The 26,888-nt window shown below is 61.6% G+C and overlaps 2 protein-coding genes across 3 annotated transcripts in view; both read left to right on the forward strand.

Annotated features, from left to right (window-relative positions):
* Window positions 1-15,883, forward strand: part of LOC117650956 (protein bric-a-brac 2) — a 30,222-nt gene extending 14,339 nt beyond the window's left edge. Inside the window, exons 1-6 of one of the 2 annotated variants that reach the window (XM_034394618.1) lie at window positions 5,455-5,524; window positions 9,215-9,704; window positions 9,779-10,420; window positions 10,526-10,600; window positions 10,692-10,743; window positions 11,090-15,883. In XM_034394618.1, the coding sequence (XP_034250509.1) occupies window positions 9,363-9,704; window positions 9,779-10,420; window positions 10,526-10,600; window positions 10,692-10,743; window positions 11,090-12,171 (2,193 nt within the window). In that variant the 5' untranslated portion in view covers window positions 5,455-5,524; window positions 9,215-9,362 and the 3' untranslated portion in view covers window positions 12,172-15,883. Of the gene's footprint in view, window positions 1-5,454; window positions 5,525-9,214; window positions 9,705-9,778; window positions 10,421-10,525; window positions 10,601-10,691; window positions 10,744-11,089 lie in introns of those variants that run through there. The other variant, XM_034394619.1, reaches the window with a different exon arrangement.
* A 536-nt stretch (window positions 15,884-16,419) lies between these two features.
* LOC117650825 lies at window positions 16,420-24,018 on the forward strand. Its single transcript, XM_034394427.1, has 13 exons — window positions 16,420-16,571; window positions 20,419-20,650; window positions 20,739-21,005; window positions 21,081-21,207; window positions 21,250-21,373; window positions 21,448-21,548; window positions 21,823-22,265; window positions 22,340-22,451; window positions 22,599-22,749; window positions 22,897-23,095; window positions 23,595-23,697; window positions 23,761-23,792; window positions 23,841-24,018. The coding sequence occupies exons 1-13, from the start codon at window positions 16,484-16,486 to the stop codon at window positions 24,016-24,018; spliced, it is 2,157 nt and encodes a 718-aa protein (XP_034250318.1). The 5' UTR covers window positions 16,420-16,483.
* Window positions 24,019-26,888: the final 2,870 nt, after the last annotated feature.

Here is a 26,888-nt window from a genome sequence, read left to right on the forward strand (position 1 = left end):
ATGACCGCTTTTCCTCTTTGCCCACCAAGGACTATAAGTGGCACTCAAAAAGCGGGACACGAAGTCACCAACTTAAACCGCCCCTACTATGTCCATGTGAACCGCACTGGAAAAGCCATCATAAAATAAAAATACTGAACTAACAGGGAATCGATCGCCCGGCATTAGAGAAGTGTGACGCCCGTACAACCTCGGCCGCTAGGGCCCGTGGTGGAAAAGGAAACACACGACTGACTTGAATCGCACTGGACGCAATGCAGTCGGCCAGCGTGGCGGGCCAACGTACTGTGACACCACATACTGTGCGTATCTGTGAGTCGTGGTGGCTGAGACTGTAGAGGCATCGGCTCCCGAGAATGCGGTCAGACGTTCGAGCCCTACTGTAAATTTTTGGCTGACGTCGTCATTTGTTACAGTTCGCGGCCGACTCTTAAGTCCGGGGTTCGACTCCCATCACTTCCTTAATTTTTTGACGGCACCCGGACAGGCTGGAGTGCGATGCCAGCGGTGACAGTCGTTGGCAGGTGCACGCCCGGCACGCCCTGCGCGCGCGGCCGGCCGAATCTGCCGACGGTTGCGCCTCGTGCTCCGGGCCGGGGTAAAATAGAGGTGGGGGGCGCTGCGCGGCGCAGGATGTGGCAACCCTTGAGGAGGCCGCCCGAAGCCGCACAAGCTGCACCTGCACCTCCGCGTTGTCCAGCGAGGGGAGGGGGCGCGGGCCTCGCGGGTCAGCCCCGCCGGCAGGGAGGGTCGTCGGGGCGGCGCGTCCAGGCGCGTCCAGGCGCGTCCGCCCGGCCGAGGGGAGCCGCCCCGCGCAGCCACGCCGCGCCCTCGGCGATCTTCGCAAAACACGGCGACCGGAAATGAGTCGGTCTGTGGCCGGAAGTGACCGGCTCCTCCCCCACCCCTTTCCCCCTCCCCGCTCCCACCTCGTGGACGTCTCCTCCAAGTGCATCTCCGCTAAACTCGCGTGACCGTACAACAAAAAGAGAAATTGTGGATAGTTTGAGGACATGTATCTGGCATGATGTTTGGGTCGAAGGAAGGGTAATGATAGGCAGTGCAGCGGACTGTTGCATACCACGGCCAGCTCGTCAATATCCAGGCCGTGGCCCATCAATGCGCAATGGCATAGACTGGGAAAGTACGGCGTGGGCCATCCATAATCCAGCGCCTCTGCCCCGGCGGTGGCGAGGTGGCGAACTTGTCCCAAGAAAGAAGCAAAGTCCGAACAGACTGGCGCGGAGGCGAGGCTCGGGGACGCCACTGTGGGAACGGAACGGATTGCAGCAGTCTAGAGCAATTTTTGATGATCGCCAAAAAGTGCATTGTGATGCTAAAAGCGGGCGGCCCTTGGCCCTTGGCATTCCCACGGCAAAACGCCGCGGCCTCTAGCCCTGCCGGCTGCCCAAAAGGGTTGACCCCGGCCCTGCGTGCCCCCGCCCCGCCCCGCCCCGCCGACACGAATACGAAATACGGCAAATTTGCATGTTTCTTGAAGGAGTTCGATAAGCCGAGGCGATGCGTGTACTCTAGCCACGCGGCGTCGGGCGGGCCACGCCAAATTTACATTTCGGCAATGTTTGGGTGACCCCTTCCCCCTTCCCCCCTCCGCACCGCACCGGGCCGGGGGCCAGGGGTGCGCACGACCCGCGCGAGGCCGTCGCCGCGGTGGAGTGGCCGCCGCGCCGCCGTGCCGCCGCAACCCTTCAGGGATGCGCTGGTCTGCCTGCGAGCTCCCCGCCAACCCGCCGCCGATCCGATCATAATTATTTTCTTCGGCGAATCTTGCCCCGTCGCAGCCGAGCCGAGCAAGGACAGGCAAGAGCCCAGCCGAGGCGGTCGGGCCAGGGCCAGGGGAGCCGGGCCGGAGCAGCTGCCGTGCTGCCGCCGTGCTGGCGGCCCACGCGCGCTGCTGGCGCTGCTTTTCGCTGCGTTATTACTCGGGAAACGAGAAACAATGCAGCTGCCGTTCCGAAAGCTTGATTAGCGATCCCTTATTAGGGCACTGCAAGCTGCAGGCTGCACCAAGGCTGCACCAAGGCTGCACCCCGGCGGCCCAGGCATGGCGAAAACGGAAGGCCGCGTTCGGACCTCCACTCACTTCTGCGAAGAAAGAGTAACACCACGTAAACGCCGACTAAACTCAGATATTTGCCCGGCCGCCTCCTCCCTCCCCTTCATGAAGTGCGTGTTCTTGCAAAGCCCCGTCCGCAACCCTTCAAGGAATGCAATGAAGGGGACAGAAAAAATGGATCTGCTCGGCGAGCCGCGCGACCCCCGCCAGCATCGCCGGCATGCACGACGACGCTCTCCTAGTTATTCCCGTTTTTTCGGGAGCGTGTCCCCTCCGTCTCCTTTCGCAGCCCGTATTTTGCATATCATTAAGACGCGATGTACCCCCCTAGGAGTTGACATCAATCATTGCGTATGCAAAATATGCGTGCGAACCGATCCCTCAGGAGACTCTGCTCGGATTCCCCGGCTAGTCTGGACGGTCTGGCGTCGTGCTGGCGTGCTGGCCCACTGCGGCCCGGTCCTTCCACTGGAAGGCTTCCAGACGAGGGAACCCTTTGGCCGGCTCCACGCATCGGGCCGAGCATCGGGCTTCCTGTGGCCGCGGCCGCGCTGCACACGCCGAGATTCGGCTTTCCGGCCACTTCTGGCTCTTTTCCCGCCGATTTCTCCTAAATATGAATCGGAAATCTCCCCTCCGTCGGCCGGAAAACAATGCACGACGAGTTGTGAGCCACATCGTTGTCCAATACACTTGAAGTATGCGCGATGCACGGTCACGTTCGCAGCCGTTGACTTGTGCGCACGCCCCGAAAAAGTATGTGCTCTTTCTTGGCACAAGCAACGTTCCTGACATAAAAACCAAAAGCTTTTTGCAGAATTATGGCCGAGCAAAACGAACTGACTCACCTGGTGGCCTGGCGGTCACCTGGTGCCGTCATGGTGCCGTCGGCCACCCGCACCATCTGGCCGAGAGGCTCGGCGTCGCCGACAAACGGGACGGCGCACGTGGTGGCGCCTCGCTGCAGCAGGCTTGACCTGGAGCCAGTGCTTTCCTCGCCCTGTCTCTCTCGCCCTCGGGGCGTCGCGTGGGGGTGCGAGAGAGACGGACAGCTTTTCCGCGGCCGCGTCGTGGAATGCCGGCAAGTCGGAAGTGGTGCAGCACGCAGCCCGCAGCATCCCTCGCGCTCCCTTCCTGGACCGCGCCACTGCCACCGCGCCGCCACTGCAGTGGGCCGCGCGGCCGGGCGGCCAGGGGGTGGAGCCGCTCTGCCGCTTTGCATAGACGGACACGGAAAAACGCACACGCACCCTCATTGCTGGAGTAAGTGCGTGCGTTCCCACGAAAGGATTGCGTGTTGATTTGCATACGGCTGCCAAGGGCTGCCAAGGGCCTGCAGGTCGCGGCCCGGAGCGTCTTCACTTCCGCGGGTCCACGCCAGGGCGGGGCGGGGCGGGGCGGGGCGTGCAGGCCGCCAAGGCTATGGGAAAGTGCGAAAGGAATTAAAAGGTCCCCTGCATAATTTTGTCGAAATTACTTTGCATGCACCCAGAAGGTATGCACCCTTTTGCAGCAGGCGGAGGAGCAGCGGGGGCTGCTGGCCGTGGCGTTTGCATCTCTGTGACTTTTCCACCGTTCCATGCCTTCGTGTTTCCCACTGCGAGTGGCATCGGCTGGCCTCGGCTACGCGGACACAGCGTGATCGTCGATAAATCTGGCCATAATGAAGGACGTCCGCAAAAATAAACATCCTCGGGCGAACACGATGAAACAACTGGGGCAGAGATGAATGTTTGCGCGTGTTTTCGCAGGTATCGGCGGACGTCGTTCCATTGAGGTCAGCGGGCCGGCCCGGGGAAGCGCCTTCATCTTGCATGAGGAGATTGCCGCCAAGCCGCAGTCCGCGTTCGATCCGGCCGCGACGGCGCGGGTCAGGCCGGCGGCGGTCGCGAAGCCAGCGAAGCCAGTGACTGCGACTCGCGACCTGGGCCAAAGCCGAAATTCGCTGAAGGGCGCATCAAACTTGCAGCAGCTCGCGCGCGGTGTTGGCGACGGGGCGGCGGGTCGACAAACATGGTGCCGCTCGCACGGTCTGATGTGGCGATGTGGCCGGCGGAGGAACGCTATCGGAAAGGTGGCGCACTTGGAGAGCTTGGAGGAGGCGGTGTGTGGCGGTGCGGGCCGCTCAACGGGTTTGCCCGGGTTTGGCCGAGGCGGCCTGGCAGTGCCGCGCAGTGCCGCCCAGGTGGGCCGCGGCCGCGCCTAGGCCGGTGTGCACCGAAATGCATGTGCGTGAGAATTTCGGCGGCCGATGCATAAATTATGCAAAATTTCACATGCCGCCGCTGCTGCCGCTGCGACGCATGGCCTGTCCGAGGGCGGCAGAAGGTGCAGCGGGGAAAGGGGGGCACGCTCTAGGACTGGCTTATTCGGTTTTCGGTTTCGTTTGCATGTTTTCTGATGGGCCCGGTCCGGCTCGCATCGCTGTTTAGTATTTCTGGCATTGGTTCCTCCGGGCGGTTCTGCTGCGACCGTTATCGCGATTCACACCCCGGTCGTTCGTTCGGACTTCCGTCGCAGGCTGATTCGAAACAGTGATTTCGTCGCTCTGTCTCTCTCTCTCGCGCTGGGGGCGTCCCGTCTGGGCTTGAGAGAGACAGGACGACGGATGAAGCACCGTTCGGAACAACACTTGAGAAACAGAACAGGCCGAGCGAGCCGCGCGGCGCGCTGCAGCGCTGCAGCAGCCTGCCGACCATCGTGCCGCCCAGGAACCGTCGAGAGCGTCTTCTTTTGGACCGTCCTAAGTGAAACAGGTTGGTGGCGGGGCGGGGCGGGCGGGCGGGGCGGGCGGGGCGGGCGGGGCGGGGGGGCGGGCGGGGCGGGCGGGGCGGGCGGGCCGGACCTATCCTTTGGGGCCGCGTTGGCCCCGGCCCTTTGCTCATCGCTGGGCTCGCTGGGCGCGGCGCTGCAGCGCTGCCTCGCCGGCCCCATGGCTGCCCTTGGCTTGGCTGGCAGCGCTGGCAGCGGAAGGGAAGGCCCTTCGCTAGGCCCTGGGCCGCCCTGGGTCCTCGTGCACGCCGCCCGCCAGTTAGTTCGGCAGTGCGCCCCACCCCTTTGGCGCGCCGCCACCCCCCGCCTCCCCCCGCCCCGCCCCCTCGGCCCCCGGCCGCCGCCTTCGGCTTCGTTCGGCAATGCTTCGGGTCGCCGCGCGCCGCGTTTCGGCCGGCTCGTGGTGCAGCCTAGCGCAGCCTAGCCCAGCCTAGCCCAGCCAGCCTGCTATCTTGCGTTGCATTCGGCTGGCCCGGCCTAGCCCGGCTGGGGAGGGGGAAGGGTGCGGGTCGGTGAGGGAGGGGGTGCGCTCGGAGCTTGGAGGGGGTAGAGGGAAGGTTGTTGACCACATGCGTTGCGTCTAGCCTCAGTTCGGGTAGGGAAGGGAACGCAGGAGGTCGACTGGCAGGCAGGCCCCGTGTCGGGCAAGTGCAAGTCCATTATCGTAGTGCTGAGGTAGGTAGGTGTGCTGCGCTACGCGCATGCCATGCCACGAGTGCGGCGGCGGTGCAGTGCGGTGCAGTGTGTTGTGACAAGTGTAGTGATAGTGAAGTGCCGAACTGAGCGGACTGTGTGCGTGTGTTAGTGCGACTCGAGGACCTACACTGTGTTGTTATCAAGAGCGACTCTGCGACGCCCCCGGGGAAGGCCTCCGGGCCGGCCGTCTGGGTTCCGGGCGGGCCTGCGGCGCCTGCGGCCTCACCAGGCGTGTTCAAAGCTGCGCTAACCTGTGGCTCTGCGGAGCCCCACGGCCCATCTGAGCCCCACCTGGAGTGGCCCTTCGGCGTAACTCCTTGACAGCCCGGGTTTCTTCCCCGGTCTTGCCGCTGCCAGGCCGGCAGGCCGGCGCTCGCGGCTGGCAGGTTTGCGGGTTCGAATCCCCCCGCCGAGGTATGTGTGGTGTCCGCCGTCCCTCGGCGTCCCAGCCCCAGGACGCCCTGGACGCCGACCTGTTGGTAGGGCCGAACTGACAGCCCGGTGCTCGCTGTCGTGCCCGGCCTCCCGGCCCCGACTGGATGTGCGGCCTCGGAGGTCGGTCGGCCGAGCGCTTTGCGCCCCGTCCCGACTTGCACTTTCAGTGGCGTGCTCCGCGCTTCGCACTTCGCGCGGGGACTCGCAGTTCTAGTGACGTGATTCGCGCCGGGGCTTGCGGTTCCGGCGTGCGTCGCACCGGGACTTGCTCCTCCAGCGTGGTGCACTGTGCTGGGACTTGCTGTTGCACTTCCAGTGCTCGGCCCTCCAGTGGCGACACCGTCCTCTCTCCTTCCCTTCCTCCGAGGCTGTCGACGGGCGTTGTCGCGTCTCGTTCTGGCCGCCGGCCCGACCCGCATGTTGTTGTGCGCGACCCGGCGCAATTTGCCCTACTTACGCTGCGCTTCCAATACGTAGTGACCAGCCAATGGTGGTGCACCACGTGGCTCGAGATGCTCCTCCTGCCTGCATCGACCCTGATGCAGCCAGCCGTTAAGTCCCACGTGTACCTATACGCCTCCGCGACGGCGCGGGGCGGCGCGAGGCGGCGCGAGGCGGCGCGAGGCGGCCCGCTTGGCGTCCTGCATAATGCACCCCTTTGCAAGTGTCTCACGTGGCCGCTGTGTCTTATGGGGGCTATTGATCTGGCTAGTTAGTACTGACGTGGCGACACGCTAATAGCCGCCGTGACCCTCGCGCTGGCCGCGCCTCGCCACGCTGGCCGCGCAGGCCGTGCAGGAGGCCGGGCCGGCCACTGCAGCGTGGGACGGGCCGCCAGCACCATGCTCATCAGAGTGCCTCGCCCAGCGTGAGTCGAATCGGGGCACCAAGCGGGGTTGTTTTGAACAGGAAAGCCAGGTCTAGAGCACGGTGACTTTTGGCACTTTGAACCAAGCACGAACCTTGTGGATGCACCATGCACGCACCCCCAACACTTTGCAAACCCTTCCCCTCACCTGGCCGACGTGAAGACCCACTTGACCCAGTGGAGGGAGGTGACCGTTCGCGGAAGCGGTTCGCTTTTCCCTCCCCCTCCCCCTCAAAAAAGGCCCTTAAAACGATTGCCTATCCAGCCTGGTTCACGCGTCCACTTTTTCATGCCCCCTCCAGCCGGCGCCCGGGCGGGCTGGGCTGGTCGGCGCCCTGATGTAAGTTTCGGCCGTAAAGTGCCAAATCTTGCTTTTGGTAATGTGCATTTGGCACGCTAGGCAGGGCCTTGGCCGGCTGGGCCCCGGCCACCCCGACCACCCCTGGCGGCCTGGTCGACCACTGGACTGCGTGCGCTTAGGATTCATCGAAAGGCCCCATTAAGCATCATTAGCATACGGATTTGCAACCCCCTGCCGGCCGGGCCGTAAAGAGTGTAGCCGATTTGTTTTCTTTTTCGGCGGGGGCGGCCGACCAAGGGCCGCCCAGGGCGTGCATTACCGCCCCTCCGGCCCCGGCCCAGACTCGCGGGCACTGCACGGCCCTTGGTGCTGCCCGGCGAAGCCACTGCCGCGACGCCGTCGGGGTGCCATGTCGGGACGCCCTCGGGATGCACAGCGTTCTTGCTAAGCCACCCCCGTGGTGCCCATCGACGCCCAGTGAAGTCACTGCCCCGCCCCGCCAAGGCACTGCCATGGCACTGCCATGGCACCGACAAGGCACTCGGCGTAGGCCCGCGCCGCACGCAGCACATTTGCATTTTTGGCTCGAAGGTTGCGACGGGCCGGTGGCAACGTACGCTAGTGCACGGCAATGCACCGGACACGACTTGCGAAAGCTGTCCTTCACCCCTGCTGTTGGTACACTGTACTGGTGGCGCGGTCCGCCGGCCGGCCCGCGCCCCGCGCCGCACCAAGCAGGCCTCTTTCTCGGCCGGGCGGTGCTGCCGCGGTGCTATTGCTGATTAGTTGGCGACATTATCAGTCCCCCCGCCCCGCCCCGGCGACCTGCTCGTACAGAGGGCGCGGCAGCGCGGCGTGACGTCGCCGGGTAAACAAACTGTCCGCGTGCACTTCCGGACGGGGCGGGACGCGCTGGCAACGGGGCGGCGGGGCGACGGGGCGGCGGGGCGCAGGCAGGGGGGCGAGCGCTGAGCGCAGCGCGTGGGACCACGCGGCCAACGCAGTCCTACCTACCCGAAAGGGTTCGCAGGACGCGCCGCGCGCACAGAGCCCGAGTAGGCCCGAGTAGGCCCGGGCGGCGCCGCGCCGCACGCCATCTAGCGGCGAGACGCCGCACTGCGTTGACGAGGTCGGTAAGGCAGCGGGCGCGCGGCGCGGGGGCGTGGAGTATGTCTGGGCGGTCTGGGCAGGGCGCGGCGTGGCACACTAGCCGCGCCGCTGACGCCCCCTCCCCTGTTCCCTTCTCCGTCTGGTCCGCATCGCCGTGGTCGTCGTGTGCATTCAATGCAGCCGCCGCCGCCGCCGCTGGTCCGCGAGACCGAAGTGCAGCTCGCGGCCAGGGCCCGGCCGGGGCGACTTCGCCACTTCCCTGCTCACGGCAACAATGCACGTCCGCTTATCGACAATTGGAGTTGTGATTAGACAGACAGGGCGTCACGTGTGGGCGGGGCCGGCCGGCGCGGCTCGCAGGGCGTGCGACCCGCGGCTTCGCCTAGACGCGCCTAGGCACCCCTATCGGGCGGGCGAGGGGCGGGACTGCGGGGGTGGAGGGCGCGCGGCCCGATCGCCACCTGGCGTCACGTCACGGCGTCGCCCGGCGTGGACTTCGACTTCTCTTCTCACCCCCCGCGGATTATAGCGGAGCCGTCCGTACCTGCCCACGTGTGTGAGGCCTCGTGTGTGTGAGTGCATGTGTGTGAGAGAGTGTTGTGAGGATGAGGGCTGGTGGGGCCGGCACAAAGGGGAGGGACGCACTCGCAACCCCCGTGACACGCTTTCCGATAAAGGCAAAAGGCTCGGTGTGCGCTGGCTTGGCGTGGCTCGGCCGCCTGCTCGGGGGGAGCCACGAGGATGACGGCGTTGTTGTCGCGCACGTCGCGCAGGGTGCGCGGCACACGCGGCCACGCGGCGGTCAGACTGCGAGGTGCAAGGCATCCCCCACCTGGCCTTGCGGAAGGTCGCCGCTCTCCCTTTTAGCGCGTGTGTGCACACGTCCGCGTCAACACCATCCGCGAGGGTTGCGGAATCGAGGCCGTCATTTCAACGGCGCCTCCTTCTGTTTCAGACTGAACGGCCGTCGTAGCGCTGTCGCCACGCCGCCAACGACGCGGGCCACACCCCCGGCGACCACCCCATTCAAGACCACGACGCCCAGCTGCAGCAGCAGCAGCAGCCGGAGCCCGTCGCCCTCCTCGGGCGTTGACGCCGGCGCCATGATGGCCAACAGCGGCCAGCAGTACTGCCTGCGATGGAACAACCACCGCTCCAACCTGCTGACCGTCTTCGACCAGCTGCTCCAGTCCGAGGCCTTCACCGACGTCACCCTGGCCTGCGAAGGCGGCGTCTCCATCAAGTGCCACAAGATGGTGCTGGCCGCGTGCTCGGGCTACTTCGCCGCCCTCTTCGCGGAGCTGCCCTGCAAGCACCCCGTGGTGGTGCTCAAGGACGTCAAGTACTCGGACATGAAGGCCATCCTGGAGTACATGTACCGCGGTGAGGTGAACGTCGAGCAGCAGCAGCTCACCGCCCTGATCCGGGTCGCCGAGACACTCAAGGTGGGTCACTGCTCTGGCAACGAAATGTGTCTCGGGTTTGGTTTCGTCGTCTAACCCCTTTGTGTGTTCTGCAGGTGAAAGGCTTGGTCGAGGAGAACGGCCACCACTCCAGCTGTTCTGCTGAAGACTATAAGGACAAGCACCACAACAACAACACCATCAGCAACCCCAAGGAGGAGATGACGCCGTCCTCGGCGCCGTCGCCGCCGTCCTCCATCACCACGTCCACCGGCCTGGGCGCCTCCAGCCCGCCGCACAGCACCTACAAGTACCCCTTCAAGGGCTCGCCGTCGTCGGACCGCGAGCGTGACCGCGAGAGGGAGAGGGCGCGCCTGTCGCTGCCGCTGTGGGGCCTGCCCGGAGTGGCGCTGCCCGGCGTGCCGGCCGCGCAGTCCTCGCTGCTGGCCGCGGCCTACGAGTCCGGCGACATGTCCCCGCTGCACCGCAAGAAGCTGTCCTCCCTGCTGCTGCACTCCCGAGACACCCCCATCCTGCGGACCGTCCTGGGCCAGGCGCAGGGCGCCGAGGGCGGCGCGGCCGGCAACGGCCAGGGAGCCGCGAGCTCGCGGGGCAGCGCGGCGGGTGCGAGCGCGGGCGCTGCCCAGGGCCAGGCCGACTCGTCGCAGCCCGTGTCCCTCGTCTGCCACCCCGACTCCCACGACGCCAGGCCCGGCTCGCACGCCCACTCCAACGGCTACATGTACGACTTCGAGAAGGTGAGTGGCTGAGTGATGTGTCGGCGCGTCCCTGCAAATCACAGCGGCCAGCGCCCAGAGTGACAGCGGACGGAGTGTCTCAAATCCCCCTTTCTTTTTTCACAGATAAAACAGGAAGGCAACGAAGGCTCGCCCTCGCCCTACACTGACACCTCGATGACGGAGGAGGATCTGGAAAGGGTAAGCAGCCAACTCCTTCCAGCGCAGGCTGCCACGGCGCCGCCACCACTGGACTGGACAGTACACTAATAGTCGTTGTTTCTCCCCGCAGTCTCGAATGATGATTCCGTCCTCGTCTCCTCTGAGCGCCGCCGACATGCGAGGTGAGTAGCCCTACCCCGTTGGCGACTTCAAGGGGACTCCGCGGGAGTGAGGGGGGAGTGAGGGTGGGGGGGCAGGCACGAGGGAGGGGCCCTGCGCCGAGGGCAATGAGCTGACTGCATAATCACTTGATGCCGACTCTGTTGGTGTTCATTCAATGTCATTGTCAGCCCATTTGACTTAGCCGACCCCACAGCTGCCGGATGGGCTGCCTACCCCGCGCCGTGCTCGCGAGGGCGACGGCCGCCCGGCGGGTAGGCAGCCCAACCGACTCGCCCGCTCGGCCCGCTGCCTGCCGCCGGGCGGCTTCGCTCTTCCCCGCGCACTGACCAGTGCTTTGTGTTGCAGGCGTGTCGTCCAACATCGTGCCCTACGTCCAGCAGCAGAAGCCCGAGTGGAAGCGCTACAAGCAGTACACCCGCAACGACATCGAGTCCGCCATCGAGGCCGTGAAGACCGGCATGTCGGCGCTGCAGGCGGCGCGCAAGTTCGGCGTGCCGTCGCGCACGCTGTACGACAAGGTGAAGAAGCGCGGCATCGTCACCAACCGGCCCATCAAGCGTGCCTCCAACGGCGGCGCCAGCAGCGCCGGCAACGGCAACGGCGGCGGCAGCAACAGCGGCGGGCCCAGCACCGCCAACGGCGTCGCCTTCCCGTTCGGCATCAGCGGCGCCCCGCAGTGGATGGGCCACAACTTGGAGGAGGGCGACAACGCGACGGCGCCCAACGTCGGCGCCGCGCTGTCCGCCAGCGGCCTGGTGGAGCACTGGATGGACAAGGCCGAGATGGAGCGGGAGGCCATCGCCGCCATGGCGTCCGCGCAGGCCGCGCAGGCCGCGCACGCCCTGAGCATCAACTCGGGCAACTCCAACAGCCCACCCGAGGACCGCGACAGCCGCCACGGCGACCGCCACGGGGACCGCCAGGGCAGCGAGGGCGCGCGGTCGCCATCGCCCTCGCCTAGCGGCAAGGGCTCCGTGCCGCCGCGGTTCCCGCACCACGCCCTGGCCGGCGTGCTGGGGCTGGCGCCCCTGGGCTCGCTGGGCCACGCCCTGGCCCAGGCGCAAGCCCAGGCCCAGGCCCGCGAGGGAGTGGGCCCCCAGCGGAGCGAGTCGCCGCAGCCCCGCGACGCCCCGTCACCCGCCATGGACGTCGAGGAGGACCAGGTGGAGGACCTGTCCGTCGCCAGGACCACGTCGTCGTCCGAGGAGATGTCCCCGCCGGGCCCGGCCGCCCACGCCTCTCGCGTCATCGTGAGCATGCAGGCCGCGCGCCAAGAGGAGGAGCGGGAACGGGAACGGGAGCGAGAGCGAGAACGGGAGCGGGAGAGAGAGAGGGACCTGGATCGGGGGCTGGAGATACGGGGGCCTATCATCGGCATGGAGGAGACCCGTGGCAGCCCCATGGAAGTCGGCGGTGAGCGGGATTGAGCGTTCGGCCGCCTCCTCCCTCCCCCCTTTTCCCTCCCTCCCCTTTCCCCTCCCCTCCGGGTGAGCAGCCCCAGGACGGAACGTGCAATAGCCTCCCTCCCTCATCTCGGACTCCAGCACTCACGCAACGATAAGACTGAGGACTCAATTCAAATCCGCTGTGCTGCCAACCTCGCCGACCCGGCCCGAGTAGTTTTATTGTAACCTTCTTTAGCATGATGTGAGTGTGTAAGGTTGGCAGCACGGCAGCTGGCCGGTACAAGACTGAAAGTGCGAATGTCTACCTGCGGGAGAGTGAACGAGAGAGAGTGAGAGAGAGCATGACTGTGTGTAATTGTGAGTGTGAATGTGTTTGTATGTGTGAGAGAGAAAGAGAATGAGAGTTTTATAAAAGATAAATTATGTAAATAGATTTATTTGTTAGTGGTTATTATTATTATGATTATTAATATTATTAATATTATTATTATATTATTATTATTATTTTTATTGTTCCTTTTGAAGTGTCTTTAACTACTTGAGCAGAAGTGTGTTATGCCTAAAGTGGGTATAGAAGCTGTGCAAGCTTTTTGAAAACTATATTTGACGAATTATGATATTTTATCGGAACTGACTTGAGAGGGCAGTCTTTACGGGCCCAACTCCAATTCGTTCATCGGCGCGACGTTGTTGCTTCTAGCGTTTTGAAGAGTGCTCTCTCAGTCGTGTTATTTTTGTGATTGACTTCATTTTTTTCTGTTGTTGGCGAAGTGATACTTGTTTTGTTGTGATGTCCACTACCGGTCGTGCCAAGCGAAGCGCTGGCCAGTGCCTTATCCCCGGGAACAAGTACCATAATTACTGCCGTCCTAAAGAGAGAAATTTCGAGTCATTTTGTTTTCTTTTTGTTGATTCTAATGTTTTCTCTTTTCTTTTTGTCATTTCTGAACAATTTTCAAATCAATACCGGGTTCTTACACAAGATTTCCATCAGCTAGTCGACTTATAGTTGTCTGTTTTAATATTTTACCGAAGTCGCTTCGTTGGTGGGAATGTCCTTGCTCACTTTTTGCCTTGACAAGGTGTTGTGATATTTTATTGTTGAGGCTCAGCTGTTTCTCACGAAGGGCTGCAAACCTGGTTTGTCCCTCCGTGCCCCTCGCTCTAGTCAGTGGAAGATTCCATGACGACGGGTCTTGCCACTGCCTCTCGTCGCGTTGGTCGCGCCGCGTTGCACCAAACGCAGTACCTTAAAGCTCAATTACTGTACGTACCGTTACTTGTTCCTGTACTGACTGTACTCATCCAGACCATGTAAAGCGCATATGAAAGTATATATGAAGTGGCTCCCAGCCCTGTTCATATCAATGTTATTATTTTAATAATGATTATTCCTGTGTACAAATGGCACTTATTTAACGAATTGTAGTTGTAGATTATGATATTTGTTATTGAAATGTTACAATTCTATGTCTATTCATAGGCTTAAAAGACTGAATTGTGTTTGTATGTATGTTATTGTAGACTAAGAGTCAGTCGCCGACGTGCCTTATCGTTTCGCCTCGTTTTTCCACCGTTGTGCGAAAGTGCGACGGCCACCAAAATATTTTCATGGTTGGTTTTTAACTCAAGTGTTTGAAATCATAGTATTTGTACATAAACCAGGCGCCCAAAGGGCTCGCGAAATAATTTTTAAAATTAGATCTGTGATTTCAAATGTAATATTGCAAAAGTTGTGTAAGCTAATCGTAATGGGCGACTAATGCGAATTATTTCGTAGCTCATAAGTTAAAGGTGTCAGAGTTTACCTACTATCTTGTTGCAAAAAAATTTAAATTCGTGCCTTGTCTCTGGTTGAGTGCCTACCTCAAAGGAATACATTCCATGACTTAAGGTACGGCAGACGCGCGAATATTGGTTTTGTGCTGTCAAAGAGAAGGGTTACGTGAAAGTGCTTTGTATAAGTGAATGCTATGTGTGTTGACGGTTAATTTAAAATATGGGAAATTTCTACTTGTGCCTTGATATTCGTGATGCTCTAAATAGCAAATCAGTCAGATTCAAAAGTGTTTTAAATTTTCATGTATTGCGTGTTTTTACGAGTTCTGAAAAAAAAATGTGTGTTGTGTCACTAGATGTTATGTTCGGTCTATTTTGTGAGCACTATAGGTGCACTTTGCAACGTCGACACCACACAGTCGCACCCTCCTCTTTTTTCGTTTTGGAAATTTTTATTAAGGTGCCTTAATTTGCTCGTTGTTTTGCGAGTTCGTATGTCTTTGGTTTCGTTAAGTTATGTTTCACATTAGTAGCTCGTTCCAAGACAACTATTTGTTACACTTTACTATGTTCATCAGGAAACTATGTGGTAGTTCCTGCAAAGGACGTGTTTGTATGTTGGTAGTCCTACTCTTCATGGGTGAAACAAAATGGCCATATCGTTATTTCCTAAGTACCACATCGTTTTATTTACAATATTATTTTGTATGAAGACTGACCGTTTTTTTCTCAATGCTATGCAGCTGTAAGTGCTGGTATTTTTCGTATTTAAGTTGTATTCATTTACTTGGGGTACATTTGCCTTTGGTGAAGCGATTCCGCGGGGCAGCGCGGTGGCCATCCCTCCGCAATGTGATCTAAACCATAAACAGGGCTGGTCACCTTGTTTCGCTCACGCATCCAGAGTCAAATTCCATTATTTAACTTTTTATTTTTTTAATGTTTTTTTTGTGCATAGAGGAGCTTCACTCCCGGGTATCTTTACATATTCATGAATCTGGTTGTTGTAATATTTAACTTGTTGCTGAACAATATGAACCAAAATGTAGTCTCTACCTCATTTGTTAGCCGCCATATGATCGTACGATTTGCTCACTTGAATGTTGTACCTGCGATGTGCACTAGATCTCTATACACCGGTGCATGAATGCTCACCAAACTGTACCGCAACCATGCTCAAAAATGTGCTAAAGAAGCAAACAATTTTTTTTGTTTTGTATGTTGGACTGGTAAGACAATATTTCAGGCCAGTTATTTTCTTCTTTGGTGAGGAAAGTTAGTCCAGGGGTACCATATCGAGGGGCAGAGGGTAATCACTGAGTAGCGCGCAGAAAAAAATTGTTGCAATGTCGTACTGGTTTCTAGATTTAAAGGAAAATTGCCGCCGTGCACAGTGGAGCCACCCCGGGACTTCCCTCACGGAGCACATGTTTGGGCATTGGTCTTGTCGCTCGCGCACATTAGATCGAAATAATGTTGTGATGTAGAATTTTTTGTTAAGTAGGTCTAAAGTTCGCGACGCGGTGGTTTACCTCATAGTCATGTGTTCTATTTTAATAATTGTAATTCTGGATAACTACTTGAAAGGAAACGAGCCTTGTTTTTCAATCAACTAAGCTAACGAAAAGACTGATTTTCCCAGTGATCAAAAAAAAAAGTTCATAGTATTGTCTCATTCTGGAGTGAAACGATGACACAAACATAAAATGTTATTACTATTCCGGGCATCATTTTGATTTCGAGTCAATACTATGCGTCTAGCAGCTCGCAAAAGCTCTGCAAGTTCAACAAGTCAACTTACGCCTTTTTTCCTACAGGGTGCATGTAAGACGGAATAAAATTCGGTTTCCCGATTCAATTGTTTTATTTTGCAGTTGTGGATGACGACTCCTTTCTTTTTTACGGTTATATTTTATCCTTTGTCAAACGAAAATGGATGTAAACAACTGTTGCACTGCACTTTGTATAGATTAAAATTCTTATTATGTGTACGACATGCATTTTTATTGACGAAAATACCCGATTACACATTACTATTAAAGTCGTGCCGCCTGATCTTAAGACACTGAACAGCTCCACCCGTCGGGCGGAGGGTAGCGCGACCGAAAAACGGCAGACACTTTTCCCTTTCGTCCCCGTTGTCCCCCATAACAGCTATTTTGAAGCCACCAAAGTCGAGAGGTAAGGCGAGGGGCAGCTCACGGCACCCGCGGAAGCTCGTCTCAGACTGCATGCGTGTTGAATGGGTTGCCTACCTACGCGGACCAGCCAGTGCGGGGAGGGCCTCGTCGTAGGGGCTGCCGTTGCTGCCGTGGGGTGGCACGGGGTCCTGCGCGGCGTGGCGCGGCGTGGCGGGGCGGGGCGTGGGGCGGTGCCGGTGGGGCGCCCGGTTCCGGTGCCTGTGCCTGTGCTTGGCCGCCAGTCCGCCAGTAGTCCCCAGTCCGCCCGCAGCCATGGCCGGGGACGCTCGCCTGCCCGCCGCGCTGAGCGCCGCCCCTGCGCCCCCCAGGACGCCGCCGACGTCGCCGGACGCACTGGACTGAGCTGTCTCGTCATGCGCTGTCTGGGGCTGAGCCTCTTCATCGGCGTCCTCTGCTCCCAGCACGCGCTGCAGCAGCAGTATGACTGGCCCGAGCGCACAGGTGCGTAGCGACGCGCACTGCAAGAAAAAGTGTGAATAGTACAACAAATGTTCAACAAAAACTGTACAATAAAAGTACATCAGGGATTGTAGAAAGTACAACGAGAATTGTACAAACCACAACGAGGCCTGCACTGCCCAGCACTCGTCATGCCGGTTCCATTGTACTTTGTACAACAATTGTTGTACTTTGAAAGTACAATAAAAACCTGATAAAAAATTTGCCAGAAATTTGTGTACTTTTGTTGTGGTTATTTCCTGCAGTGCGTAGCAATGCTTGCGGACACCTCGCGGTCTGCTGCCCTACTGGGCCATGCCATGGCTGGAGGCCGGCGGGCCGGCCAAGTCCTGGGAGTCGCTTTTCAAATCTCCATCCCTATTTGGGGCCCAAACGGCCCCATTGACTCCGCTCCTCCTGCCGCCGTTCGATGCGGGGCTGGCTGGCCTGCTGCCCCCGCGGGGGCGCGGTGCGGTGGGCCGGGTGAGCGCGCAGAGCCGCGCATCGTGACCCAGACACATTAGCCCGGCCTACGGCGTGGGCTGGGCTGGCCTGGGCTGCCCCCCGTGCCGAATTCATTCGGGAAGCCCGCCAGGCTGTCGCGGCTTCGTCCCGGCGCGTCGCGTGCCGTTCGCGTGCTGTCCTACCCCAACGGGCCCAACGTGCCCAACGGGCCCAACGGGCCCAACGGGCCCAACGACGTCGTTCCGCCTTCCCCCAATTTCGCAGTTCGCGGCAAGTCGCGGCGCCTCCTCGGCAGGTGAGGTGAGGCCCCGCTGGGCGGCTGGGCCGCTGGGCCGCCCCTTGGACGGGCCGCCCCGACGCCGGGAAGACAGCGAGGCAGCACGGCTCCGTGAGGCGCACGCCATCCGCCTCGCCTCCCCCCCCCCCCCCCCTCGCCGGCCTCCGGTCCGGATATTCGGGCCGCGGCTTTGGCGCTTTGCAGCGGGCTGCGCTCGGCGTGGCCACTTCCAGGCGAGGCACTGCCCTAAACGTGGCGCCCCTGAAAGTAGGCAAAACGTGACAACAACGCCGCGTCTCCCGTCTTCCACTCGCAGAGTCGCACAAAACTGCTCGACGGCAGCCTAGCAATATTTACCAATACTATGTAACCCAAAACCTGGGCAACGGTGCGGGACTTCGAATCGCAACGCAAAACTGCCTGAAAGTGTTGTTGTTGAAACATGACATAGCCAGTGTGTGGACATCGTTCAGGTACCGGCCCTGGCCGCCACTTCGGCTGGCTACTCTATCTGGCTGCGCAATCGGGTCCCGGCGTGCCGGCGTCGCGGTCCAGCGAGCACCGACTTCCGCTTCACTTACACGCCCAGCGTGCCCAGCGTGCCCAGCGTGCCCAGCGCCCGGGCCGACCGGCTGACGGGCCCGACGGCTGGGGCCGACCGCGCGTGCATGCAGCGTGGCGAGGCAGCGTGGCGACGCAGCGTGGCGCGCAGTGGCGGCTGCGTGTCACTGCGTGTCACTGCTGCGTGCGCGTCGCTGCATGCGCGGGATCCTGGTTCGCGCATTCCGGCGCCGGCACACTGGGGCGATCACACTGGCGGAGCCACGGGAAAGAAGCCCGGAGGGAGGGGGCGCGGAGGCTGCAGCAAACTGTCTAGGGGTTTCCGGAATCCACGAGGAGCGGTTTTCTGCCCCCCTCTTTTAACCTTCATTGGCCCGGCTGTGCACACCCGCGTCGCTTGGCGTGCCGGCCGTGCCGGGCCAAGTTTCATCGCCGGGTTATTGACTCGGCGCAGTCCGTTGAAAGGCGCAGGTTTCCGCCTTCCAGGCCGCTGGGAGGGAGGGAAGGGCTGTCAGGCCTGGAAGGCAGTGCCGCGCGGTGCCCCCAGTCTCGTAACGCACTGTGAATATTACCGCGCGCCACGGACGCGTCAAGTTCGAGCGACGCAGCAATGCGGAGCAATGCGGAGCCGAAGCCCCGACGGAAGGCAGGCTGACAGGCCGCCCCCGCCCCTCCCCCTTTTCCCTCGTCAGCCGGCCACTCGTGGGGGGGGGGGCAATCCGGGCCGGACTTCCCTCCGCGGCGAGGGCGTCCCGATGGTCGTCGTGGAGCACGCGGACGCTGACGAGGCATTGTGGCCGTGCCTTGGCGCTTAGTCTGGCCCGGCGCGGCCAGAGCCTAGTGAGGCATTGGGTCATTTCGGCCCGACGGCGCGGACGCCGGTGCACACATTACCTCTCTCTCCCTCCCTCTCTTTCACACACACTTGCAGGCCGTGCGGATCGATACCTGCAAACAGTCAGCGCTGCCCCGCACTCAGCACTTGAAGCTCAAACAAGCAGCAGGCACAGCGAGCCGAGCCTCTCAGTGAGCCCGGCGTGTTCCCATCGTCCGGCTCGTTCTGGCATTCGGCTCCGTACTCCGTGCCAAGGAGCTAGGCAGCGGGAAGCTAACTTGCTTTTAAATTGACAGACGCTTCCCGTCTTGGGCTGCGAGCAAGGGTGCCGTCGTGGAGGCGGGCCGGCGCAGAGCCCCGCGCCTGTCACCGCCAACGCCCCCCCCCCCCCCCCCCCCCCCCCCCCGAGGCCCACTGGAGGCCCAGGCACGTCGGCCTCGTGCCCTTCCTTACGCACTGTCTGGCTAGAAGGTGGGGGAATCACCACCAACCATTCGGACGAAGAGCGCCGTTTTCCGCGAAAGATTATGAAAGTCAGTCCGCTTTCCGTTACCTTAAAAGCGTAAAAATCAAAATCAAAAAGTTCAAATTGACTTAAAATAAAATAAAGGCCAGGCACTCGCAAATCCATGGCCAACCGTAACCAGCTTGCCCACTGCCGTAGCCCTTTCGATAGTTGTGCACGTGGGCATCTATTTTGGCAACACTGCCTCCAGCGGTCCAGCGTGCAAGTCTCCGCCGCCACGACGGCGGCCAGGCCGGCCAGGCCCTCGGCGGCCTCGGGGGCCTCCTCGGCGAGGTGGCCGCTGTGGTGCCGGTGAGCCTCTAGCGTCCACTGGCGTGATCCTGGCCGCGGCGCCGCGGCGGCGGGGCAGGGCGGCGTCCTGGTGCCTCCAGGGTGCCACTGGCCGCACGGCCGCACAAAGGCCGCTGGGCGCCGCCCTGCCGCCCCGCCGCCCTGCCGCCCCGCCGTCCCACAGTGCTGCATTCCCGCCGCGCCCCGCATGCGTGCGCAGTGCGCGCAGTGCGTGGGGTCCCCGCTAGGAGCGCCGCTCGATGCCGATGGATTTTATTCGGGCCGCCTTGGGGGCTGGCAGGGCTGGCAGGCAGGGGCTAGTTGAATGCATGGTAGAAGAGGGGGGGGGGGCATCGCACGGAGTGTCACTTCCCCGGCGAGCGAGGCGGTGGAGGGCGCCGCGTGCGGGTTCGGCTGGCAGGGCTGGCAGGGCTGGCAGGGCTGGCACGCACAGGTGCATCGAGGGGGAGGCGGGAGCACCCGCACCCCCTTCGCCGCCTCCACCACCACCACGGTACGACGGCCACGTGGGCATGGGCAGGTCGATAACCAAAGGAGGTGGCTTGCAAAGAAGCCAGCGCCCGCGCGCCCGGCATGCAGCACGGGCCTGCTGAGCCTGCCGGCGCGGAACAGCCCGGCACCTCCACAAGAAACACCTCGAAATGAGAGTAGACGAGAATGTACCTATACGGCAGTATAGCTCTCAAATATAAACGCCGGATTTACGCAGGGCGTCCCAAAAGAAAACCATCGACGACACCCCGCAATGCACGGTCTGGCGCCTGCAAACTGGCGGGTAGGCACCCCGACGGAGCAGATGTGGAGCGCGCTGCCTACCTCCGGCCCCGCAGGCGGCCTTGCTCCGCGCTCCGCCCTGCTCGCCTTGCTCCGATCTTGAGGCAGTCTTCTCTTCCAGAGAGCGGAGTCCTGGAGGAGGCGGCCATGCGGCGCACCTACCGCCTGGAGGACTTCTTGTGGACGGGGTCCGGGGACGGCGAGGTGGAGGCCAGCCCCCGGCCGGGAGGGGGAATCCCAGGGTTCACCACCACCACTGTGTACAAGACCACGACCGCGTTCGCCACCACCACCGTCCTCGCCACGCCCACGCCGCTCTACACCACCTCGCTCATCATCACGCAGGTGCCTCGGTGAGTGCGACTGGCTGCTGTGGCCACTGCTGTGTCCCCCACTGCCTCGCGGAGGTGTTGTTTATTTGAGTTCGTCTTGATTGCTCAGCTCCCCCGTGGGACCCATCTCGCCGACGACGAGCTTCCCCTGGCCCGGAGAGGGCAGCGGCAACGTGCCTTCCACGGCGTCACCGTCCTGGACCCTGCTGAACGGCAGCGGCCCCCAGTACCCCGACGAGGCGCACGACGACTCGCTGCCGGACCCGCGCTTCTGGCTCGTAACCGTGCTCAAGGCCAACGACACCCAGGACTGGCACTTGGCCACCGACCTGCTGGAGGCGCGCCTGGCCCGGCTCTACAAGGCGGCCTTCCTCAGGTACGGAGGGGTGGGGTGAGACCAGGGCCGCAGGGTCCAGGTTCGCAGTGCTCATTGTCACTCCCTGGCCAGCAGGCAGCAGGAGCGCCACCTCGGCATCGTGAATGCGTCCGCGCTCGCCGCCCTGGCCCGCCTGCGCCGCGCCCCCGACGTGGTGCGCGTCACGGTGCACAACGTGACCACCCTGGTCCGCGGCGGCTCGGTGCAGGGCGTGCCGGCGGCCAGCCCGGCGGCGGCGCGCCTGCTGTACTGGGTGCGCGTGCGCGGCCGGCCCGTCCCCGCCGCGACGGCGGCCCACGACATGAGGCTCATCAGCGACCACGAGATGGCCGCGGAGTTGGGCCTGCCCATCATCACCAAGGCCGAGCGTGAGTCTCGCACAACTCCCAGCCACCTTTTCACTGGGTCGCCTCGCTACACCGTACATCGCGTTGGTCCGCAGCCTACCTGCACGCCCCGGTGCCGCTGGCCGCGCGAGGCCGTGTCCGGGACGTCTGGCTGCTGGTGGGCGCGGCGGGCTGCGGGGTGGCGCTGCTGCTGCTCATGCTGGGCCTGGCCGGGGCCGCGCTCTCGCAGCGCTCCAGGGCGGCGCGGCGGCGGCGCAGAGTCACGGGGTCGGCCACGTCCGCGGACGCGCGCGCGGAGCGGCACGGCGGCCACGGCGCGGCCAACAGGCGGCGCCACTTCCACGGCCGCGACAACAAGGGCTTCCTGCCCGACGACCACGCCCACAAGGTGAGGACAGCCCGGGACAGCCCGGGACAGCCGCCAACCCAAGCCTCACCCTCACCCTCATGGTCTTGCTCTTCGCTCGCAGAGGGACAAGTCGTCACCGGGGTTCCTGGGCGTTGCGGGGGCGGACCGAGGCGGCCACGGCGTCAGCAGCGGCAGTGGCAGCGCGAGCGGCTCGCGGAGCTCTTTCTCGTGTGCTTCCTCGTGCTCGGGGTCTCTGTCCGACGCTGCCCTGGTCCGGCGGCGCGGCCAGCACCATCCCCACCTTCACGCTCACCACGCGCTGCACCACGCCGTCAACCCGGCACTCGTGGACGCCCTCCATCTCACCGAGGATGACGTGGTGGTGCCGCACCCGCGCGGCGCGGTTGCGGCGGGCCCGTCCAGGCCGGCGCCGAGTGGCTTCAAGGCGGTGCAGGTACATCAGGACGCGCTCGACGTGCTGGACACCGGCACCTCGCCGGCAGGCCCAAGGCGGGCGAGCCCCAACTCGTACCTCTCCATGCCCTCGGTCAAGCAGTTTCCGCGGTAAGCATGTTTTAGCCAGACGAAATGACCCAATGGTCTTAGGCTAGTACCGACTGCACAAGCTTTGTCTGCAGGGGCGTGGCTCTGCCGGAGCCGCTGACGAGGGTCCTGGAGCCGGTGTGCGTGAGCAACCTGGACGGCGACGAGTCCATGGAGCGCGTTGCCGTCAGCCCCTCCCCCGGGCAGGCCCAGGGCCACGGGCAGGGCCACGGCCACCCGCGGCCCATCGTGCAGCCGCCACCCCCGCGACAGGCCACCACGGCGCCGGTCCGCGCGCCGCCGTCCACCGCGCTGCCCAGGACGGCCACCTCCACCGCCCTTTGCCGCCCGGAGGACGTCCCACGGGCAGCCCGCGGCCCCGCCACGCCCTGCGAGCCTGCCCGCGAGCCCCACCGCGGCGTGAGGCACTCGTCGCTGGAGGGCGACCCGGGGGTGCTGGGGCCCGTGGTGTGGGGTCTGCGCTGCCAGCGGATCACGTCGGCAGGTGCGACTTCGCTTTCGACGTCCCCAGGGGTGTCACGGGGGCAACTTTCTTGGCATCCACCTCGCCCACGGCGTCACCGAGACCGGCCGAGAGGCGCCCTCGGTGACTGGAGGGGGAGGTACTGACGCGTCCGCTCGTCCGTTGCAGGGGGCGCCAGCGACGCGAGCGGCACGGGCACCACCACGCTGTCCGACGGCGCGGCCTCGCCCGTCTCGCCGCCGCAGGTGGGCCGCATGCGCCGCCGCTTCCACGAGCTGCTGGACGACGCCTTCAGCCTGTTCGCCGGCTCGCGCTCCGTCTCCAGGTCCGCGTCGCAGGGCTCCCAGGACGACGACGACTCCACCTCGTCATCGCCGCCGCCGGGTCCGCCCCCTGGGCCGCCGGTGGCGGGGCTGCAGCTGAGCAGCGTGCTGGACCACGTGCTCCCCGCGCCGCCCCCGGACCACCGCGTGCAGTCGGCTGTCGAACGGTAGGCAATGACAGTGGGTCGTCTTGCCGCCTGCGCAAGAGTGTTGCCACGTAGTACCTCAGGTGTGTAGAAACTGAACGCCCTGTGTGGTTCAACAAAGTGGCAAGATGTGCAGAAACTACACTGAATAGCGCAGTGTAGCAGAGGGCTTTGCTCTCGAGAAGCTGCAGGCACATTGGGCGGGTCTCGTTTTCCTGTGCAGGCGGGCATGTGTCGGGTCCGAAATGGCATTACGATCATGTGTGGTCTAGCCTCTAATGGTAATGCTGACCCTTTCGGCACTGATGTGTCGTGGTGGCAACACTGAAGCGCCTGTGACGATGGCCTGCTGCAGGCTGGGTGGCCTACCTCACCCCACTGTGCCACTGTGTTGCAGGCCCGTGGGCGCCCCCGTCGGCGACGTGGCCCCGCGGCCCAAGACGTCCGTCACGGACGCGCGGCGGCCGTCCACGGCGTCGGCCAACGGCTCCAACGGCTCGGCGGGCGGCAGAGGCGGCAGCGGGCCGCGCGGCGCGTGGGGCTCGGACCAGGCCGTGGCGCGGCCCCTGTCGGCGGGGCCCTTCCACCGGCCGCAGCTGCCCGACGCGCTCGCCACCTCGCCCATGGGCAGCATCACGCCCAGGATCGACGCCGCCGTCATCCTGGCCGACTCGCGCCTGCCCCCGCACGACCCCGCCGTGCCGCTCATCGCCGCCATCAAGCACGAGCTCAGCAAGTTCGGCGCCGGCGCGGCCTCGGCGCCCTCCCACGGCACGCCGCACGGCATGCCCCTGCCCGGGTGCACGCCGCCGAGGGACTGACTGCTGCTGCGGAGCCGCGGAACGGCAGAACAGAAGATTTCGGTGACTCGAGCCTCGGAGTCGCAGGACATTGCCATTCGTCGGAAGACCCCGTTACACTTTATTTTTGCCATGAAAAGTTAAAAAAAATTGAACAAATTTTTAAAACATGGTAAAATTTTGAAAAGTTTTGTTCCGATAGTTGCAGGGCGTGGGGAAATTCACTTGCGAAAATAGGTCCTACACCCGCGAGTAAAAATTAGTACGAAACAGTGTGAACGCGCTGTAAATTGCGAGAGAGGAATCGAAATAGCCGTAAAAATATCCCAAAATCCAATCAAAATTAGTCGCTACACAAACCGAAAGACTTCGCATCGGAGCTACTAGAGTAGTTCTTTTCCTTGTATTACCAAATAAGTTTGCCTTCCCTTTCCTCGTCCGAAGGAAGCTATCCGTTACCACAAATAATGCACCCTATCCTTCCCGGTGCCAAACACTGCCTTACACATTTTGTAAGAGTAAAGACCATGCCATCCTCGCCAAGGTCGCTCAGTGCATTTTGATCTCAAGTCTGCATCATTTCGTGGGAGTCTCCGTGCCTTAGGAAACCCAACACCACTGTTATTTATTTCTAAGGACGTCACTTCCATTCTGTAGAATCGTCGTGTAGCATCATAATTCCATTTAGTCGTAAGTTTTGTTTTGTTTTCAACTCGTGTTTTTCATCATGTTCTCTGCTATGATACTGTACATCTTTGATCAGTATTTTGTTTCATTAGTGAAATGTCTCCTTTGCGTCCCGTTAAGGAGTTCATTGTTCTAGCAACTAACTTTAACGCCATTTCTTAGAAATAAAATAAATACTAGACTTTTTATCTTTCGCTATTTGATTTATTATCGTCGCAGAGAACCGCCACTCCTGTCAATCCCGTGGCGGCCGTGACATTGTCCGTCGCGCAGACACAGACACACTGCCGAGCTCATACTCATACTCATACTCACGCTCTCACTCACTCACACGTGCGTCACGAGGTTGTGTTACCCTGGGGGAGTGGCAGCTTGACGCCGCCTTGCCCAGCCTCGCCTTCCCGACCAGCTTCCCGATCTGTTGTCGCCTGACCCGCCACGCCCCCGCCGACCCACTGGCTTGATAAAGCGTCTAGAAATCCGCGGCGGGGGCTCGTCTCGCCGTCGTCCCGCGGCCAGCCACGCAGACCAGCCACGCGGCGCGCGCGCGATAAGCGATGATGGCCGCAGCCCTGCGCAGGCCCTGTCTCTGTCCCTCTCACACTCATGGGACCTCCCCCAGGAGAGTGAGGGAGACGGAGCGACCGGGCGAGCCCCCTCGGCGGGCATGCGGCGGCGGCGTGGCGCCCGCGGCCCTCGCGGCCCTCGCGGCCCATTCACGCCACCGTAAATACGCCGTACGCACTAGACCCGATAAGGGATGCGAGGCGTCTAGCGAGGGGAACTAACGGCACTTCGAAGGCACATCTGTCCGTAGCACGGAGCGAGGGCAGTGGCGGATCCAGAGTCGGTCCAGGGGGGGGGGGCACTTTTTGCCTACTTACAGGGGCAGTGGTGCTTTCTGCCTACCTTTCAGGCGGCTATCTAGAGGTAGGGGGGGGGGGGGATTGTCCTCCCCCCCCCTTGAGCGGGGGTGGATTCCAGATAATCCGACTGGCGGACACCGCAATTGAAATCCGTTAAACCAGCACTTTTGAGGCCAGAAGATGATTTGTGCCCTCTGTGTTTCTTGAAGGATAATTGCTCCCTTCACAGCTAGGGTGCCTGCGAAATTAAGGGGCAGTCGCACCGCCGCCAGTGGCAGGGGGTGCGCCGCGCCGCCACGCCGCCGCGCCCTGCGGCTGCCCAAGGGGGGTATTCACTCAGGTATTAGTCGGTCGAAGGGTATGTAATAGCCCTGTAATAGTTGCTGTAATAGGTAATATCTGTGTAATTGCTGTAATATGGTGTATTACCTGTAATGGCCCCGTAATAGGTGTAATAGGAGTGTAATTGATGTGTAATAGGTGGTAATAGTAATACATAAATCGTTTAAAATGTCAGAAAAGGGCGTTGTTGTGACGGTAATTGTTATGAAATAGCTGTAATTGTTATGTATTAGCTGTAATTGTTGTGTAATAGCTGTAATTGGTGTGTAATACTGTGTAATTTATGTAATGACTGTATTTGATGTAATAGTCAGTAATTGCTTTCATAGCACTCAAATAGGTCTGTAATCGTCGTTTGTATTCGATGTAATCGTCTGTAATTGCTGTAATAGTATTGTAATAGGTCTGTAATAGCCGTAATAGTGAGGTAATACACGTAATTGACAGATTAGCTGTAATAGGATGTAATTCATGTAATACTTTTCAAAAGGTATTAGTATGTCGACCACTTTTAGGAGTGAATACCCCCTTGCGGCTGCCTCAGGCAGCCTCGGGCAGCCTCAGGCAGCCTGACGCAACATGGACCGCGTCCCCGTCATCCTGGCCGCCAGCCTGCCTGCTCACGCGCCGGCATCGTGTCGCGGCCGACGCGCCGCGTGCTCTCCTTTCCGGCAGAACGCGGCGCCGGGATTTCGCAGTGCGTCAGCGGCACTCGTCAAAAGCAAACCCCGCGCCGGGCGCCAACAATACGTACGTCACAGTACGGCACGCCGCCACGGCACACGGCCATTGGAGTGTCGCTCGAAAAACGGAAAATGAAGTGCACCAAGTAGACTACTATGACCTCAGCCCGGGCCTCAGCCGCAGGGCCTGGCCCCCCTTGTGGCCTGGCCCCCCTTGTGGCCCCCCTCCCCTTTCCAGCCTGCTCTAGATACCCGACACGCACTTACGCAACCGGCCACGAGGTGCCACGGGGCACGCGCTGCAATGCTGCAT

Source organism: Thrips palmi, unplaced genomic scaffold (genome assembly GCF_012932325.1).
Source record: "Thrips palmi isolate BJ-2018 unplaced genomic scaffold, TpBJ-2018v1 HiC_scaffold_5, whole genome shotgun sequence".
Taxonomy (NCBI): Eukaryota; Metazoa; Arthropoda; class Insecta; order Thysanoptera; family Thripidae; genus Thrips; species Thrips palmi.

Bases quoted from the DNA above. Each gene is read 5' to 3' on its own strand.
- LOC117650825 (XM_034394427.1), top strand. From the start codon at position 16,484: ATGCGCTGTCTGGGGCTGAGCCTCTTCATCGGCGTCCTCTGCTCCCAG. The intron at 22,452-22,598 runs GCCCAGGGCCAC...TGCCGCCCGGAG, and splicing joins TCAGCCCCTCCCCCGGGCAG to GACGTCCCACGGGCAGCCCG. The intron at 23,698-23,760 runs GCGGGCGGCAGA...GCCGTGGCGCGG, and splicing joins CCAACGGCTCCAACGGCTCG to CCCCTGTCGGCGGGGCCCTT.